Source organism: Pongo abelii, chromosome 2 (genome assembly GCF_028885655.2).
Source record: "Pongo abelii isolate AG06213 chromosome 2, NHGRI_mPonAbe1-v2.0_pri, whole genome shotgun sequence".
Taxonomy (NCBI): Eukaryota; Metazoa; Chordata; class Mammalia; order Primates; family Hominidae; genus Pongo; species Pongo abelii.
The window spans coordinates 195,434,344-195,454,645 of NC_085928.1; the positions used below are offsets into that span (position 1 = coordinate 195,434,344).

Consider the following 20,302-nt stretch of genomic DNA (forward strand, 5'->3'; position numbering starts at 1 on the left):
TCACTTTTAAAGGTTAGATGGCCGCAAGAAATGGTGCTAATGGACAGATCAGAAGCAAAGAACAAGTTTAAAGAGTTAGGGCTTAGTTGTGTTACCCCAGATTGGGTGCAGTACAATAAAAACAAATTTTATATCTTAGAAACTTGTCTTGTCACAGACACATGACATTTATCTCCGTGACTTAATGAATGCCTTATAAAGTGACACAGTGCCCAGTTGATAAGACACGAAAGCAAAGAGAAAAGATGAGTAGCAACTTATAACACAGGATGTAGTTTGTAATAAAGATGTGTATATCAGAACAACTAAATTTCCCTTGTAGAAAAGGAAACAATTTTTTCTGATTAAAAAGGCCAGGCGCGGTGGCTTACGCCTGTAATCCCAACACTTTGGGAGGCTGAGGGGGTTGGATCACCTGAGGTGAGGAGTTGGAGACCAGCCTGACCAACATGTAGAAACCCTGTCTCTACTAAAAATACAAAAATTAGCCAGGTGTGATGATGCATGCCTATAATCCAGCTACTTAGGAGGCTGAGGCAGGAGAATCACTTCAACCTGGGAAACGGAGGTTGCAGTGAGCCGAGATCGCGCCATTGCACTCCAGCCTGGGCAACAAGAGTGAAACTCCATCTCAAAAAAAAAAAAAAAGATAATAGATATTAATACAGAATGCTTAGAATACCTTGAAAATCACAACAATATAAACCTCTCCCAAATCTAACCACCTAAAATTAACTATTGTTAATTTCTTGGATTTTTTCCTTCTTTTTTCTTGTATGTATGTCCTTTTAAATAAATTTCTAAGTTACACATGTACCCTAAAACTTAAAGTATAATAATAATAAAAAATAAAAAATAAATAAATAAATAAATTTCTAAGTTAATGTTGTATATATTGTTCTAACCTGTTTTTAATATTAATGTGTAATGGATATTTTGTCGTGTTCATAAATACTCTTCCACAGCATAATTTTTCATTGCTGCACTCATTTCCATCACATGGACTAACCCACAGGTTAACCAATCCCCATTGTTTCAGTTTTTTTTAATGCAAACAGAAGTGTCGTAGTGTGCATACTAAAGAAAGGATGATCTCATATCTCCCTCCTGTTTTTCTCAGGTTTTGGAGCCCTCTCTTAAGTCAGAACTCTGTCCCAAAAATCTTCTGAGTGTCATCTCAGGACCTTGGTTATACTCATGGCACGATGGCCAACTTTCAGGAGCACCTGAGCTGCTCCTCTTCTCCACACTTACCCTTCAGTGAAAGCAAAACCTTCAATGGACTACAAGATGAGCTCACAGCTATGGGGAACCACCCTTCTCCCAAGCTCCTTGAGGACCAGCAGGAAAAGGGGATGGTACGAGCAGAGCTAATCGAGAGTGTGCACAGCCCCGTCACCACAACAGTGTTGACAAGCGTAAGTGAGGATTCCAGGGACCAGTTTGAGAACAGCGTTCTTCAGCTAAGGGAACACGATGAATCAGAGATGGCGGTGTCTCAGGGGAACAGCAACACGGTGGACGGAGAGAGCACGAGTGGAACTGAAGACATAAAGATTCAGTTCAGCAGGTCAGGCAGTGGCAGTGGTGGGTTTCTTGAAGGACTATTTGGATGCTTAAGGCCTGTATGGAATATCATTGGGAAGGCATATTCCACTGATTACAAATTGCAGCAGCAAGGTAAGCTAGAGTATGGACTTGGAAGATATTTCTTGTGTAAACACACCATCACCACCACCATCACCACCATTAGCTGGATAACCTGGGACCTTTGAGCAAATTAAAGAACTAGTGACAGATGAATACCTCATTTCAGTTTCCAGTAGACCGGCTGAAGGGAAGAGATTCACATTTGGTGGGTCTTTTTTGGTCGTAGCCCATCTTTTGTGGTCATCCAGTCTAGTGGCGTCCAAAGTACAGTACATATAAAACAATCCATGGGATTATAAGAAGAAAATATTAGAGATCCTGTTTATCTCATCATTTAAAATTTCTATTTTCATACATTTTCAGATATATTTCATATTTTAATATAGCTGTACAGATATATAATACATAAAGAAATCATGCAGTGGCTACATATTTAAAATTTTTTGCCAGGTGCAGTGGCTCACACCTGTAATCTCAGCACTTTGAGAAGCTGAGGCAGGAGGATCGCTTGAGCCCAGGAGTTTGAGGCTACAGTGAGCTATGATGGTGCCACTGCACTTCAGCCTGGGTAACGGAGTGAGACTGTTTCTCTAAAATAATTAATTAATGGATAAATAAAAATAAATTTTAAAAAGTTTACTGATAACTTATACAATCAAAAAAATCTGATGGCTGCTGGACCAATTTAAAACCAGACAGAAGCCACATGGTAATGCCCCTGAAGATTGTAGGACTTAGATTATAGTAAAACTTAGATTATAGTAAAAAGGAGTTATTTTCTCACAATAAAGGCATAGAAAGCTTACATTTTGAGGAAATGACAAAATATCTAACCAGTCTTGAGAAGTGTTATTATTTCTAGATCCCACAGCTTTTAAAAAAAGGAAGTTTTATTGGGCATTGTGGCTCACGCCTGTAATCACAGCACTTTGGGAGGCTGAGGGGAGCGGATCACCTGAGGTCAGGAGTTCAAGACCAGCCTGGCCAACATGATGAAACCCCATCTCTATTAAAAATACAAAAATTAGCCAGGCATGGTGGCGTGCACCTGTAGTCCCAGCTACTTGGGAGGCTGAGGCACAAGAATTGCTTAAAACCAGCAGAGGTTGCAGTGAGCCAAGATCGTGCCACTGCATTCCAGCCTGGGTGATAGAGTGAAACTCTGCCTCAAAAAAAAAAAAAAAAAAAAAATTAAGTTTTTAACTCCCATCATTGTGTAACAATATATTCACATATTCTAATTCAAATATTAATATTATACTTTTGAAGCCCTGGTGTTCTTTATAACCTCATTTTTTAAAACTTTTATTTTAGGTTCAGGGGTATGTGCACAGGTTTGTTGTATAGGTAAACTTGTGTCATGGGGATTTACTGTACAGATTATTTCATCACTCAGTATCCAATAGTTATTTTATCTGATCCTCTTTCTTCCCCCACCCTCCACCCTCACGTAGGCCCCAGCGTCTGTCATTCCCCTCTTTGTGTCTATGTTTTCTCATCATTTAGCTCCTGCTTGTAAGTGAGAACATGTGGTATTTGGTTTTCTGTTCTTGCATTAGCTTGCTAAGGGCAATGGCCTCTGGCTCCATCCATGTCCTTGCAAAGGACATGATCTTGTATAACCTCATTAATATTCTTCAAAGTAACTTTTTTTCTGATAACAAAAGTAATATATGTATGAAATTTGGAAAATACAAGTAAGTTCCAAAATAATTTTAAAATAATCTATGATCCTCCATCTCCTGAGAATAACCATTAATGTTTTCATTATATATTAGGTTAGTCTATTTGTGTATGTGTGTGTATACTTTTAAAAATTGAGTTATACTGTATTAATCCGTGTTCACACTGCTATAAAGAACTACCTGAGACTGGGTAATTTATGAAGAAAAGAGGTTTAATGGACCCACAGTTCGCCAGGCTTAACAGGAAGCATGGCTAGGAAACCTCAGGAAACTTAGGATCATGGCAGAAGGCGAAGGGGAAGCAAGAAGGTCTTACCATGGCAGAGCAGGAGACAGAGAAGGGGGAAGTGCCACACATTTTCAGACAACCAGATCTCGTGAGAACTCACTCACCATCACAAGAACAGCAAGGGGGAGATCCGCTCCATGATCCAATCACCTCCCACCAGACCCCTCCCCTGACTCGTGGGAATTACAATTAGAGATGAGATTTGGGTGGGGACACAGAGCCAAACCATATCACATATTGTTTTGTAATATTTTTTCACTTCATATTGTGAACATTTTCCATGTCTTAAGTATAATTCTTCAGCATCATTTTTAATGGCCACATAATATTAAATGATGTGAATGTGCCAATATTTTTAAGCAATCCCCTATTGCTCAACATTAATTTGTTTACCTTTTTAGTTATTATAAGCCATACTGCAATGACCATTTGTCTACTCCTTTACTTTTGCATATATCTTTGATTAGTCCTTAGGATAAATTCCTAGGAGAGGAATAGTTGAGTTCAAAAGATGTGTTGTTTTAAGACTTTTGATACGTATCTTTGTGGCCTTATGTAAATGATTAAATTTTTATGAGTTCTCTCATGAAGAAATTCTGGAAAGGGAAAATATGGACCAAAAATGAGATTCTATTTATTTTATAACTGAATTTTAGACTCTGGGACTCTCCCCTGAAAGTCTGTTCATCTCTTTTAGTCAAGACTGTTGACAGCTTTTCCACAATAGCCAGCAGACTTCAGTTACCATTATCTACTTTTCTCATGCATTTTATTTCCCCTGTTTCTGCAATACATTCCTTAAACCAAATACCAACTCCTCCCTCTATACCTGTTTTCCATAAGTATATTGGGATTTACTGGTATATCTATCACTTCCAGGTCCTTTTCAGGATTTGTCAACCATATCATCTATTCTTGCTCCATGCAGAAATTCTTCGTCAGTCCCTGGTTTTATGTATGTGTATCTCTCTCTCTCTCTTTCATACATACTCCGACATGCTACACATTCTGCTTTCATTTTCCCTCCACCCCCTGGCCCCCGTGATTTCAAGGTTTTAAAGGAAATTAGTTGCTTCTTGCTAACAGCATTATTATGTTTTACATTGGAAATAAATATAAGCAGGAAAATAAAATAAAGAAGAAAATAAAAATCACCTGCCTTTCCACAATCCAGAGATAACCATTTCTAATTTTTTTTTCTTTTTTTTTTTTTGAGATAGAGTCTTGCTCTGTCGCCCAGGCTGGAGTGCAATGGCGTGATCTTGGCTCACTGCGACCTCTGTCTTCTGGGTTCAAGCAATTCTCCTGCCTCAGCCTCCCAAGTAGCTGGGATTACAGGCACGTGCCACCACGCCTGGCTAATTTTTGTATTTTTAGTAGAGACAGGGATTCACCATGTTGGCCAGGCTGGTCTTGAACTCCTGACCTCAGGTGATCCGCCTGCCTTGGCCTCCCAAAGTGCTGGGATTACAGGCGTGAGCCACTGTGCCCGGCCCTAATTTGTTATTTTTTAAAAGTTCCCTATTCTTTGGCTGGACACAAAACTTACTGATAGCTGCATATGTGATCTACTACATTTGGTTTTTAGGGTCTCTGCTTGTCCAGTCTTAGACTTACTTTTGGTGATAATTTGAAGATCTCAGGATCCAAGTGCATCATTGAGGTTCAGACTCAGAATGAGGGGCGATACACCCATCCCATATGTTTGTCAAAAGGAGGTTTTAAAATTTTTTGTTATTATTCTGCAAACTAGTATTTAATTTGTGTTCCAATGGATTATGTGACTTTCAAAAAGGTTTATTTCAGAAATAAATAAGAAACAGGCCTGGTCAGCTTAAGATGCTGACACAGGCACAGCAGGTGCCTAGCCTTTCAGCAGATTGCAGGATATCCTACTGAGGGCTGGTGTTGCTGTGCACCATGAAAGAGTTTCGCTAGCCAGAAACTAGCAAATTTCCTTGTCAGGTCTGGGATCAGGGAGCTAATCTTCAATCCTGCATTGCAGTCAACCAAAGGATAGCACATGTCTCAGGCGTGTCCCTACATTTGGTACATATGAGGAAATGTCACTGGATTTTTAAAAAATTTTAATGATGTCCTCATCTCCCTCTGAGTATGTTGATACCCCAAGTAAGATAGCATGCAATTTAAATCTTTTATTGCCAAAAAGTTTCCAGTCTCAAAGCAAGTACTGTCATGGCCATGTCTGAATAAACAAAGGAGAACTGTTGCCTTAAAGTGGGTGGACATGTGTCTTTTTCTCAGTCCTAAGGATTCTGGTGGATATTGGAATTAAGATCGTAGTCATTGGGAAGATAAAAGAGAAGATAAACGCTGGGGAAGAGTATCAATGGGACAGACATAAAAGCAACGAAAAGTTTGGGACTAACCCTAGAGAGAGTGTAGTCAGTTCTTCATTATTATGAGATTAGTTATCTCGCTCATCAATTATCTAGGCCCTTAATTTTGTGCATCCTTATCACCAATTTCCTTTTTTCTGCCATTTTCCCATTTCTGAGCTCTCTGCTCATTATTGACAGGGACTTTGAGACTGGTCAAAGAGTGCTAAATTCATATCAATCGATTTTACTTCTGATAATTAGTTTCGGTAAAAAGATGGATGGAAACATTGTTGAAGCATTACTTTCTTTGTTTTACAATCTGTGTTCTTTTATTACCAGTGCTATCCGCTTTATTTTTCTATGGATAATCAAGACTTGGCTGAACATAGTTGAGTAGCACAGGCATGAGGTAGAGGAGAATTTTATTTTTTATTGCAATACCTGGAATACTTTGTATTTGAGTGCCAAATGTATTTGTATTTTAGTAATTAATCTTTTTATCATCTTATAAAAATAGTAGTAGATATTATTTCTAAAAAATATAGTGAGTTACAATGTAAGGATCCTAAAGCAATATGAAAAGAAAGGACTTTTTAACAAATTATTTGGGAATCATTAAATAGCAATGTGGAAAAAAATAATTTATATCTGTCCTCATACCATACACCAAAATAAGTTTCAGATGAATATAAAGATTAATTTTTTTAAAATGAACTATAGATAACTTTTAGAAGATAAACTAGGCAGTGGAAGAAATTACAAAGGAAATAATAGACAACGATATAGAATAATTTGTTCAAAAATAATAAAATTAAAAGAAAAAGGCTTATAAAAAATATTCTCATTTGTATCAAAGAAATATAGAAGGAGTTTCTTCAAGTTTATGTGAACTATGGAAGGCTAATAGATAAATGAACAAAGGGGTTTTGACAATTCATACAAAGCAGATTGTGAGTATTAAACAAATGTGATCACCGGCAGTTAAACTAGTGCAAAGTTATAAAACACTAAATTAAAATAGAACAAAAAAAAATTGATAACACTTACTGCCAACATGTTCATACATTGCTATTGTGAGCAAAAACTATCAAAATCCTTTTGGATAGAATTTGGAATGTATGTATTCCTGGAGCCAGGAAACTGTCCTCTTTAACCAAGGAATTGAATCTGGGGATATACTTATGCAGAACAGGTAAGAAGGTACAGAACAACTATTAGAACTTATAATAAAAATAGGAACTACATGAAGGATACATGATATGTGAAAAAGTAGAAAAAATTAGACATCACCTGCCATTTTTACATAGCTGTAAACATGAACAAAAACTAGGAGGGAAGGTGGCAAGTGGGTGTGGGATGAGCTTTCACATAAAATCTGGGTTTTTCTGACTTTTCTGATCTTTATCTAATGTTTCCAATGTTTAACAGTAACTAAAGATTGAGTAAATAGGGTAAAAGAGACACCCAAACAGTCTAATTTTAGTAGTCATTCTATTAAAAATTAGGGTAATTTGGGCTTGTGTAAAGCTGTTCAAAGACGTACTGCTCAGTTATGTTCTTGCCCCAGAGTCCAGTAATAATACTTTATTCAGCCCCCAGAATGGCCAAAATGACACTGGGTTTTTTTTTATTTTTGTTTTTGTTTGTTTGTTTGTTGTTGTTGTTTTGAGACAGAGTCTCGCTCTGTCACCCAGGCTGGAGTGCAGTGGCGCAATCTTGGCTCACTGAAACCTCTGCCTCCTGGGTTCAAGCAATTCTCCTGCCTCAGCCTCCTGAGTAGCTGGGATTACAGGCCTGCACCACCATGCCTGGCTATTTTTTTTTTTTTTTTGTATTTTTAATAGAGACAGGGTTTCACCATATTGGCCAGGCTGGTCTCGAGCTCCTGACCTCATGATCCACCCTGCCTCGGCCTCCCAAAGTGCTGGGATTACAGGCGTGAGCCACCACGCCTGGCCAATGACACTGTTTTTAATTTGTCACTGGACCCCTAATGAGGAAAATTATCTTACAATATGCCATCAATATCTGTGTACCACGTGTGCTGCATGTATGAGCCCATGGAGGTGAAAGTGAGATTTCATGAGCCACTTATTAATACTTGTCCTCTATAGAAACCCTAAAGATAGTTAAAATAGCCAACGCTATCACTTGCTGTTTCCTCCCAAATCTCACTTGGTATCATGTGTTCCTTGGGTGATTTTAAATTTTTCAGCTATTTGTATTTGAGAGAGATTTGCTTTTATCTAGCATTTATTCAATTTCAGTAGAGCAGAAACCTTTAATACTGCTCATATCAGGAGAATGGGATGAAGGCCCACGGCATAAACCACCCTCATTTTATATATTTTTTGCTCTACGTAGTTATATTTTGAAGGTTAGGTTTTAGCAATTGTAATGAGAAAACATTTTATTGAGAATCTACAGAATTTCTTTTCTCTTAAGGTAGAGAAAATTAGAGAAGAGGGAAGTGTAGCTCATTTCTAGAGGCAGATAAACTCTTTCCACTCTTGTTTCATCAATGCAGTGGACGGTGAGTTGATTTGCTTTCAAGACCAGAGTATCTTTGAAGCTAACTCAACACTACTTTGTTCCATGTTCTGCAAACACTGGCTTTTGAGTGATCTGAGGAGAATCTCTCATGACCTTTCACACTGTCATCATTTTTCTCACTCCAAGGGACTCTTAGCTCTTTGATATTTGTTTCTTACCTGTGATAATACCCTGGTAAGAAGGGGGAAAGGAGAAGCCTCAATAGATTACATTCTTTTTAAAAAAAGTTTCATGAGATTAAAGCACATATTGATCGAATTTTTGAAGTGCTTTATTTAAAATAGCATTTTATTCATTATAAAAGTGATATAGGCTTATGGTAAAAATAATTTTTAAGACAGAAAACAATAAAGAAATGTAATATGAAGCACTAATAATGCCACCACTTAGAAATGACCCTTCTTAAATTTCTGGTGCAAAAAAATATTCAAACTCTAAGGAAAAAGAAACTTGAAAATACTACAGCTATATGAGTAAGCATATCATGACTAATGACTAATGGCCCTCTCAATTACTTATGAGAGGCAATGTCACATAGGAGAGAAAGCACTCTTCCTAAAATTGGCCAATCCTGGGATTCTAGGCCCAGTTCTACCACTTATCAGTTATATGATTTTAGGAGAATTTACTTAACCACCCTATGCCTTAGTTTTTTTCATCTTTAAGTAACTATAATAAGGCCATACCTGTAGGGTTGTTGTAAGGATTGAACATATGATATATGTAAAGTACTATGCTAGTGTATGGTATATAGTAAGCACTCAATAAAAGGTAAATATTAATGTAAGTAGCATGCATAATGAAGTTCTTAGGAGAGTATCATTAAAAATTCATTAGCGGCCCGGCACAGTGGCTCACACCTGTAATCCCAGCACTTTGGGAGGCCAAGGCTGGTGGATCACCTGAGGTCAGGAGTTCGAGACCAGCCTGACCAACATGGTGAAACCCTGTCTCTACTGAAAAATACAACAATTAGCCAGGCATGGTGGCTGGTGCCTGTAATCCCAGCTACCTGGGTGGCTGAGGCAGGAGAATCTCTTGAACCCCAGAGGCGAAGGTTGCAGTGAGCTGAGATCGTGCCATTGCACTCCAGCCTGGGTGACAGAGCAAGATTCTGTCTCAAAAAAAAAAAAATCATTAGCAAAGATTCACTGAGCATCTGCACTAGAAACTAAAAGAGGAATAAAATAACACCAATAGTGGGTGATGGGGTAGGGATAGTTGCATAGAGACAGATGGGTAAATTGACTGACATGCAAGCTTAAGGTGAGGAGGTAGGACTGCAGGAGTGGTAGGATATGTTTTATTTGGAGGAAGGTATATTGGAGGCTTCTGCTCTGCTTTATTTCAGTGGTTAAAAATTGATACAAACTAACGTTTATGAATATTTGATCTATAGTTCCAAGGTACATAGGAAGGTTCTATCTTTTGGCGGGAGACAGAGGGTAAGGGTCATCCTGGGTGACGATGAAGTTGGTACCTTCAGAATGGCCTTGTAGAGTGGTCCCTTCTGAGATCTCTTCAAGCTTATTTCTTGCTTGTGTGCCTAGATACTTGGGAAGTGCCATTTGAGGAGATCTCAGAGCTGCAGTGGCTGGGTAGTGGAGCCCAAGGAGCGGTCTTCTTGGGCAAGTTCCGGGCGGAAGAGGTGGCCATCAAGAAAGTGAGAGAACAGAATGAGACGGATATCAAGCATTTGAGGAAATTGAAGCACCCTAACATCATCGCATTCAAGTAGGTCAAGGCTTTTTTTTTTAAGAAGTAGACCTATTTTCTTTCCCCTAATATATACACACAAGTTTCTGCCTTGAGAGATATTTCAAAAGCATTCTCTAGATTTAGTGCTGTGCTAGGTGCTTTGGGAGGGTATCAAGAAACTATTAAATTGGAGTTGTGTCCTCAGGCATCTTATAATCCAGTGGTTCATTTTGCCGAAGTATGTGCAAAGTACATGGAAGTACGTGGAAGGGGCATGCACGTGGGGCAGGAAGGGAAAATGTGGGTTCCTGCCAAGCAGTCAGATCTGCTGCATCAACCTCATTTATCAATGGGATGACAGAGGTTACTTCAGTATCACCTGAACAGCCTAAGATTCACTTAAGAAAACAAAACAAAGTTGGCCGGGCGCGGTGGCTCATGTCTGTAATCTCAGCACTTTGGGAGGCCAAGGCAGGCAGATCACTTGAGCCCAGGAGTTTGAGACCAGCCTGGACAACATAGTGGGACCCTGTCTGTAAAATTTTTTTTTTTTTTAATTAGCTGAATGTGGTAGCACAGGCCTGTAGTCCTAGCTACTTAAGAGGATGAGGCAGGGGGATTGCTTGAACCCAGGAGGTTGAGGCTGCGTTGAGCCATGTTCATGCTACTTTCCTCCAGCCTAGGTGACAGAGTAAGACCCTGAAAAAAAAAAGGAAAGAAAGAAAGAAAAAGAAAGAGACAAAGGTAACATCTGAAGTGATCAAAGAACAATCAATCCTTGTGTAGTAGATACACATTTTGTGTTAGGTTCTGTTAGCATCCCTTCTTAAACATTAACTTGTAATAGCAGGTACCTTTAGAGTATAGCCTCTGGTTTTCCTAGATCCCCTTCCAAGCAATGTCAAACATTCAGCTTTCTTAACCTAATGATTGTTGAGTTATTGATAGTAAGTCACATGTTATATTCATTTCACAAAGTGATTGTTTTCAAGAGTCTGTGAACATATCTTTCTAGCCTAGATGATTCTTTTCATAATATTGACTGGGATCCTTAACAGAAGGAGGAGAGTCAAAGTTTAAAGGGTGGAAGTGCTGAGCTCTAAACAGATACGATCTCTTCTGCCTGAACCTTTCCCTTGAGTTCTCTCCCTCGCTAGCCTTTTAATGTTGCCCTAGGCTTAAACAAATAAATGGTAAGTGGCTTTAGAGGAAAGAAGGTGAAGAACAGGACAAATATCTTTAGGTAGGATGAAAGTTTAGAAACTGGAGCTTCGTGATATATTTGATATGTATTTTGCATTCCTGGAAAATAGTATGACCAATGAGGCGACAGCTAAAAGAGGTATAACTTACAAATCCCCCTCCTAAACTAGGAGGAACTTCTCCCAGCCTCAGAATGGATCCTTCCTTGATAAAACTCTGATTATAAAGCTAAAAATGTCATGTGATAAGTCTTAATTGGGATCACATCCACAAAGTAAGGAAGGTAAATCTTGGGTACAGGTTTTGTAGAATGGGTTTAAATGAGTACTGAAGTTGAGTTTTGATTCCCAAACAAGACCCCTTATGGAAAGGGAAAGACGTGTGAAAAAAAGAGAAGCATTCAACCAGGACACTAAGAGACAGAAAGAAGTACTTGGATTCATTTCCTTGGGGAAGGGACATTCATGCAGAGGGCATGGGAGAAAGCCTCAATTGCTGCAGTGAATTCTATCCTTGGTTGACCTAGTAGGGTCAGGAGGATGTGTGACTAAAATGAAATGCTGCAGAGACCAATTATCATCTTTCCAAAGAGGATAAATTTCAAAAGACAATGGGGAGATTATTTCAAGCAGACAGACAAACAGAGACCCTCTTCTTTCTTTCCTTCATTTTACTTCACTGAGACCATCATCACTTCCAGTATGCTACATCGTCCTAAATGGAAGGAAGGGTCAAAAGCTTTTAAACTTAGATCACTAGGACGCTGGGTTTGAGACACAGAATGTTCCGTAGATGAGTATGGCCTTTGGGCCTCTTGAAGTGAATTAGGCTGTGTGTTGCAGGTAAGAGCGCTTTCCAGCAGGGTACCCTAGGTCACTGAAAGTAGAAATGTGTCCTAATAGGATGGTGTTGTGAGAAGCTTTATTTTTACTTCCTTTCTTTTGCTTCTTTCTCTTTCTTCCTGTCTTTTTCCCACCTCACCCTTCTGACTCTCCTACCTGCACATGCAGTTTTCGGCATTGCCCTGCTAGTGCCCAACTCTTTAGGCTGAAGATACTTGACTAGTATTTACCTCTACATGGAAAACAATAGTGAGACTGTGCTCCTGGCCCATTACACCATGCTCTCGGGCATTGTGCAGTGTTATGTTTGCAGCCATCTGTGCCATGTGTTGCTTGGCCAATGAATCCCATTCAGGACCGTCTGGAAGATACACGAGCGAATGATTAGATTTTAGTACATCTCTCTGGATACTGATTTCTGTGCTTACAGCTTCTTTTGAAGTTAATAAAAACCACATACAGAAGGGGAAGTACAAGATAAGAATGCTATATTCTTTTTGCATCCAATTTTTTTGTTAATCTTTTAAGAAAACTCAACCTGACTGTTCCTAATGGAATTCAGTGCCAAGAGGAAGAAAAGGTAGCAATTAGAAGTGATTATAGAGCTGTTATTTATAGCTACTAAGAAACCTTGTCATAGTACAGGGCTGATGGAATGATTGCTCCTTGTTCGTCAGTCAAGGGAAATAAAAGGTGCATAACATCACTGTTAGACCGTTTCTATGTGGAACAAGTTAAAACATAGTCGAATAGGAGGCTGAGTACCTTTAAAAATGTTTATGTTGATATACTTAAGCATATTACATTATACCTGCCGTATTTATTAGTTCTCTGTAATGATAATTAATCATTTGTTTGTAGCTGCCAGACACTTGGGTTCACCAAGCTTTCCTAAGAGACATATAACCGGAATTTGAAAAAAATTATTAAAAATCAAGATAAGAATTCTTTGTAGCCTAGAAAATGATAGGAGAGTAATAGAAATAGCTTTGTGGCATTTGACAGGCACATCAGGGCAGGGGAAAATGAAGACTAATTATACTTCTTCATAACCTGCTATGATGTAAGATCATCATCACCTTCATATGATCAGTGCCATGAGCCATGACCTCTAAATTCTTTCATCACTTACAGCAGCTAAAGAGATAGGCATGGGTTGGTAGCTGGCTGAAGACTTTAACTGGATGTCTTACAGATACTCTGCTAACTTCTCTAGAAAGTTTCAAAGGAATGCATGTATACCCATAAGCGATAAGACATAGAGAATTACATATCGTAATTTTTCTTCTCATCTTGAGAACAAAACAGAAGTAGAGTTACTATGATCATTCCCTCTTTCATGAGATAATGGTGTTAACACAGGAATTCCCAATGCGCTTGTCTAAACAGAAGTTAAAAAGCTAAAAGGGAGGCAGTATTGTGCAGAGTGGAGTGGGCAGGGACTTTCAAATTAGGCAGACTGAGTTTGAATCCCAGCTCTGTCACTTATTAGTTGTATGATCTAGTTGTGATTAGGACAAGTCACTTTCTCACTCTGAGCCTTACTTGTAAAAATGGAAAAGGTAATACTTATCTTACAGTAATTTGGGGCAGATTAAATAAGACAAATAAACATGGAAATATCCTTGAAAAACAGAAGAGGTTCTTTCATGTTAGTCTCCTTCCTCCTCCTCCTCCAGGCCTCTGCACATGTTATTTGAAGGCTTTTTTAGTCAAGAAGGTTGAGGTGAAGTTAACAAACATTTGTTAGAGACTTGCTGTGAACCTCTAGGCCTTGAGGTAGACAGAAAAGAACTTGAAGACCTTTCCCTTCAAGGAGCTTATAATCTGTATGAGGAGAGAAAAACTGCATATAAAGAACTAGTGGCTGTTGTTAGTGGCTGTTGTATATCATAGGAATTTAGGGAAGAGAAAGATCTTTTTGGATTGGAATAATTGGAAAAGGTTTTCATGGATGATGTAGGAATTGATGCAAATAAAGGCTAATAGATATATAATATGTCGTATAGGCTGGACGCAGTAGCTCACGCCTGTAATCCCAGCACTTTGGGAGGCCAAGACGGGTGGATCACTTGAGTACAGGAGTTCAAGAGCAGCCTGGGCAACATGACAAAACCCCGTCTCTACTAAAAATAAAAAAAATTAGTGGCCGGGAGCAGTGGCTCAAGCCTGTAATCCCAGCACTTTGGGAGGCTGAGGCAGGCGGATCACCTGAGGTCAAGAGTTCAAGACCAGCCTGACCAATATGGTGAAACCCTGTTTCTACTAAAAATACAAAAATTAGCTGGGCGTGGTGGTGGGCACCTGTAGTCCCAGCTACCCGGGAGGCTGAGACAGGAGAATTGCTTGAACCCGGGAGGTGGAAGTTGTGGTGAGCCAAGATCATGCCACTGCACTCCAGCCTGGGTGACAGAGCGATTCCATCTCAAAAAAAAAAAAAAAAATTAGCCTGGCATGGTGGTGCACACCTGTAATCCCAGCCACTTGGGAGGCTGAGGCAGGAGAATCACTTGAGCCTGGGAGGCGGAGGTTGCACCACTGCACTCCAGCCTGGATGACAGAGCGAGACTCTGTCTTAAAAAAAAAAAAAAAAGTTGTATATTGTTTTTCATATTCTTTTGTGATTCATAAGCATGACTGGGTGTTCCCACTCGCGGGTGAGATGTGCCTCCCTCCAACCTTGTTACAACGTCAGCACATTACCTGTCTGACATGAAAAAAAAAAGAAATGTTTTTCAAAGATTATGTCAGATGGAAAATTGACTCGTCTTTGGATCCTCAGTCTAGTTAGTTATTTTTAATTTGAGTAAGTTAAAATTCAGCAAATAATATTAAAAGTAGAAGTATTTTGTCTGAATTATCTTTCTGTACAGTCATAAAACCCTCTAAAACTTTAAAAGGAAGAAATTTAAAATTATTCCTTTTTTTTTCTTTTTTTTTTTTTTTTTCTGAGACAGAGTCTCACTCTGTCACCCAGGATGGAGTGCAGTGGCACCATCTCGGCTCACTGGAAACTCCTTCTCCCAGCCTCAAGCAATTCTCCTGCCTCAGCCTCCCGAGTAGCTGGCATTACAGGCGTGCACTACTATGCCTGGCTAATTTTTGTATTTTTAGTAGAGACGTGGTTTCACCATGTTGGCCAGGCTGGTCTCGAACTCCTGACCTTGGTGATCCACCTGCCTCGGACTCCCAAAGTGCTGGGATTACAAGTGTGAGCCACCGCGGCCTGGCCAAATTATTATTATTTTTTATTTTTGAGACGGAGTCTAACTCTGTTTCCCAGGCTAGAGTGCAGTGGTGCAATCCCAGCTCACTGCAACCTCCACCTCCCGGGTTCAAGCAGTTTTCTGCCTCAGTCTCCTGAGTAGCTGGGACTACGGGCACGTGCCACCATGCCCAGCTAATTTTTTTGTATATTTGGTAGAGACGGGGTTTCACTATCTTGGCCAGGCTGGTCTTGAACTCCTGACCTTGTGATCCACCCGCCTTGACCTCCCAAATTTTTCTTAATGATCTAAAACAACATAGTATCCAGCCTGCACAAACTTCAGAAAAGTGTGCTCTTTGTCCCGGAATGGAAGGGTCCCACAGAAAAGGCACCAGACACAGCACAGCATATAGATAGCCAGAGTGAACAAAACAAACAAAAATTGTCTATGTGCATCATAGAGAAACCTGTAGACTAGAGAAGTTTCAATGCTAATTTGAGAATCAGGAACTATTATCTATACACATTTTAAAAATAATTCGGGTATAGAATTGGTTTTTATTAAATACTCTTTAAATATACATATGTATACTTGTATGTGTGTATTGATGTACATGTTTGTGTTTTCTTGGAAGGGGTGTTTGTACTCAGGCCCCATGTTATTGTATTATCATGGAATACTGTGCCCATGGACAACTCTACGAGGTCTTGCGAGCTGGCAGGAAGATCACGCCTCGATTGCTAGTAGACTGGTCCACAGGAATTGCAAGTGGAATGAATTATTTGCACCTCCATAAAATTATTCATCGTGATCTCAAATCACCTAAGTGAGTTCTGGGGCTAATGTTTCAGCTATTTTGTTTTGTTGTTTTGAAATACAGAATTTTTATCAACCTCAGTTGACATTTTCAGACATCATACCTTTAGTTCAGTTTCAATCAGCACGGTGGGTAATTCTGTTTGCGCATCTCTTGGGTTATTGTTGACCTACCTGCTTACCTGTAGGGCAGATACGTCCAGATACCTGAAACCACTTTTCCTTTTTGGTGCTTTTAAATCATACAACTGTGAAACAAAATTCATTATTATCTGAAGTATTCACCTTCTATCATCTCAGATAGCTAATGCCAGACCTTCCCGCTGGAAGGCTTGATTTGTTGTTTTCCATGTGTTCAAAAAACTTTTTAAACTAAGTTTCAGAAATGTATACAACAGGATAAAATGGATAAATAAGAAACAGGCTAGCTGGGTGGAGTGGCTCACACCTGTAATCCTAGCACTTTGGGAGGCCAAGGCGGGTGGATCACTTGAGGTCAGGAGTTCGAGACCAGCCTGACCAACGTGGTGAAACCCTGTCTCTACTAAAAATACAAAAAATCAGCCAGGCATGGTAGCAGGTGCCTGTAGTCCCAGCTACTTGGGAGGCTGAGGCAGAAGAATTGCTTGAACCTAGGAGGAGGAGGTTGCAGTGAGCTGAAATCGCACCGCTGTACTCCAGCCTAGGTGACAGAGCAAGACTCCGTCTCAAAAAAATAAAATAAAATAAAAAAGAAAAAGAAACAGAGGCAAAGGAAAAGTTAAAACATTAGAACCAAAAATTGTTCACAAATTATATGCTGTAAGATTCTGTAGACGTGGATTACAGATTTGGCTTTGAGCTTCTAGTGTCTAAGCAAAGGAGGAAATAAACAGTTATAAGGTTCACAATGGCCATAGGTGAAATGAACACTGGCTATGTAAGAGAAGCAGGGCTGTTTCTAGTAATCTCTGTTTTCAGAATGATTTCTTGGCTACTAATCACTTTAAGAGGAGTGTGTAGTTAGTTCCCCAAATTGCATGAAGAAAGAAATTGATAAAATGATTTATTTCAGTATAACTCCTATTTTTAAACATTATTCTTATTATTTATCATCACATTTTGGGTTAGATGAGCAGAGGATTAATCTCTTTTCAAAATATATTTGTAGCCTGGGCAATATAGTGAAAACCCATCTCTACAAAAAATTCAAAAATTAGCCAGGCATGGTAGTATGAGCCTACAGTCCAAGCTACTCAGGAGGCTGAGTTGGGAGGATCACTTAAGCCCAGAAGGTCAAGCCTACAGTAAGCCATGATCACACCACTGCACTCCAGCCTGGACAACAGAGCACAACCCTGTCTCAAAAAATAATAAAAATAAAAATAAAAATATATATTTATTGTATATACACACCCACATATATATTTGCATAGTGCTTTCATGGTTTATAATATCTTGGGGGGATCCATTATCACATCTTTGATCCTGGCAAAAACTGTGTGGGATACGTAACAAGTATTGTTATTCTTATTTTATGTAAGGGAGACTAGAGCTTAGCCCAAAGTCATGGGGCTAGAACTTGAACCTAGAATTTCTGAACCAAAGGCTACTGCATTCTACCTCATTATGTGAAGGTAGGGGATTCACAATGAATCCTGCCTTTCCTCCATGGATGGTAGAAATCAATCCTTCATTATAAACTTCAAAACAGCTCTTATTTATCACCATCATTCTCAGCAATATTTATTACAGTGCTTAGTTGACTGAACAACCTCCTCCTTGCTTTACTTGCAAGTAAACGTGATTGTGTAGTGTTCATTTCTTCCGTTCACATTCTTACCCTGTTGCTTTTGCCATCCAGTGCATACATGTAAAGGACATGAACTACCTGAAGTCCTCTTGGAATGGTCTCTTTTTTAACCAACTTGTTCTCCTTGTGAATTAATCTTAGAGGGAAGGAGTCAGGAAGCCGTAGAATAGAGTAGTAATCGGGTTACCCAGTAAGCCTTTCCCTCTATTAGCAATAATCCCAGCAGCATTGGCTTCTTTAGGTTTCAAGCTGACTTTGGGAAGACAGAGATCAATCTGACTTGCTGTAACAAGAGATCTCATTGCCTACATTAAATCTGCAGGCTCTGTGACCCCAACTTTGTCTCACAGAAGATTTCAGAAAAGTTCTAATGTTATATTTCTCTAGTCTCCTCCCAAGTCCATCCTCTCTTGTCACACCAACAGAGGCAGAGAGGAAGTTCCCAGAAAAAGTTCCCTCTTCTAGGGGCTTACTGCCTACTCTCACTTTCCTGGTGTATGATATCAATTCTCCAATTCTCTCATATATCCCATAATATTTTAATCCTTATGCATTTTCACTAAGACTAACACTGTTAAATCAAAACTCCTAAGTTATATAGATTTTACATATTAGGTGCAAAACCAGGGCATGGAGGATAGTATTCAAAAGCAATTGTAAGCTCTGAGCTATTTGGTAAATAGCCATTGGTGTTGCGGTTGTGAGCATGGTAAATGTGAAGGAATCCCTGGTTCAAATGGAGAAGCAAGGGGATAGAATCGGATGCTTTCTGCCTCACAGCCTCCTCAATTCTGATACTATTTGAGGATGAAGCCTCTTATCATTTTTTTTTTTTTTTTTTGAGACGGGGTCTCGCTCTGTCACCCAGGCTGTAGTTCAGTGGCGTGATCTCCGCTCACTGCAAGCTCCGCCTCCCGGGTTCACGCCATTCTCCTGCCTCAGCCTCCCAAGTAGCTGTGACTACAAGCGCCCACCACCACGCCCGTAAGCCTCTCATCATTAAACATAGGTCCCTAGATGATTAAAGCCTCTGAAACCCTAAGTCATTAACTTTCTAAAGTTCTGAACAGGTTATTTCAAGTGAATTCGATCTAATGTGAAGCTGTCAATTTGGTACCGGATTGTATTCATCTTCAAGGCTGGCAGAGCACTTTGCCTCAGGTCACATTTTCAGATAACTACTATGACAAGTAAAACAGGACTGGTGTGGAATTTACTTAAGCTTGGATTTATTTTTGCTTTTCCCTATCAGCACTAGTGAAATCCCAGCATATATATTAGCCTCTTAATGTCATTAATCCCAAATATCATGGTCGCATTCATGATATTAGTTGGCTATAATTTAAACAGTGTTTTAAAAGAAGTATTCTTTTTAGTGGGCTGGCTAAAGCCAGCAAGGATGGAAACCAATATTTATTGATAACGGTGCCTTACGTATCTTACCTCATTTAATTCAAATGAAAATTCATTGAGATTATTATTACAGGTCTATCATCCCTTATCCAAAACTCTTGAAGCAAGATATTTTCAGAAAGGTAGTGCACTACCTTAGACATCCAGCGAGGTCTGGAGCAGTACCCTAAAATCAACCACATTAACAAATCTGCAGCAAAACTTATTGTTCACACAAAATGGGATGAAGAAAGTGAGTTTGCCTTATACATGTGAAAAAAATATAAACTGGTTGAGAACTTTTTGCATTTTCAAATTGTGAATAAAACCTGAAGAGTCTCCATCCTAAACATGAGAAAACTGGCTTAGAAGAGTTAAGTAAGGCCGGGTGCAGTGGCTCATGCCTGTAATCGCAGCATTTTGGGAGGCTGAGATGGGTGGATCACCTGAGGTCAGAAGTTCGAGACCAGCCTGGCCTACATGGAGAAACCCCATCTCTACTAAAAATACAAAAATTAGCTGGGCATGGTGGCAGGTGCCTGTAATCGCAGCTACTTGGGAGGCTGGGGCAAGGAGAAAATCCCTTGAACCCAGGAGGCAGAGGTTGCAGTCAGCTGAGATCATGCCATTGCACTCCAGCCTGGGAGGCAAGAGTGAAACTCTGTCTCAAAAAAAAAGAAGTTAAATAACTTGGCAAAGGTCACACAGCAAGTGGAAGAGGCAGAGTAAGACTAGGTGTTAAAAGCCCATTACGCTAAACTGCCTCACAAGTATGAATGATGCTGTTTCTAGTGTATAGCCAATGCCCCAGTGACATTGGAAACTGCAAGC

General features: G+C 39.5%; 1 protein-coding gene and 1 non-coding gene across 4 annotated transcripts in view; both read left to right on the forward strand.

The window, feature by feature from the left end:
* MAP3K13 (mitogen-activated protein kinase kinase kinase 13) overlaps positions 1-20,302 on the forward strand; it is a 195,986-nt gene that overhangs the window by 141,746 nt on the left and 33,938 nt on the right. For all 3 annotated transcript variants that reach the window (XM_054550329.2, NM_001132562.2, XM_054550328.2), the window contains 3 exon segments: positions 1,121-1,680; positions 10,070-10,253; positions 16,106-16,297. In XM_054550329.2, coding sequence (XP_054406304.2) covers positions 1,206-1,680; positions 10,070-10,253; positions 16,106-16,297 — 851 coding nt within the window. In that variant the 5' untranslated portion in view covers positions 1,121-1,205.
* LOC112132935 (small nucleolar RNA U13) lies at positions 14,875-14,975 on the forward strand. The gene has a single exon (XR_002914635.3). It is a non-coding gene; the product is annotated as a small nucleolar RNA U13 (small nucleolar RNA).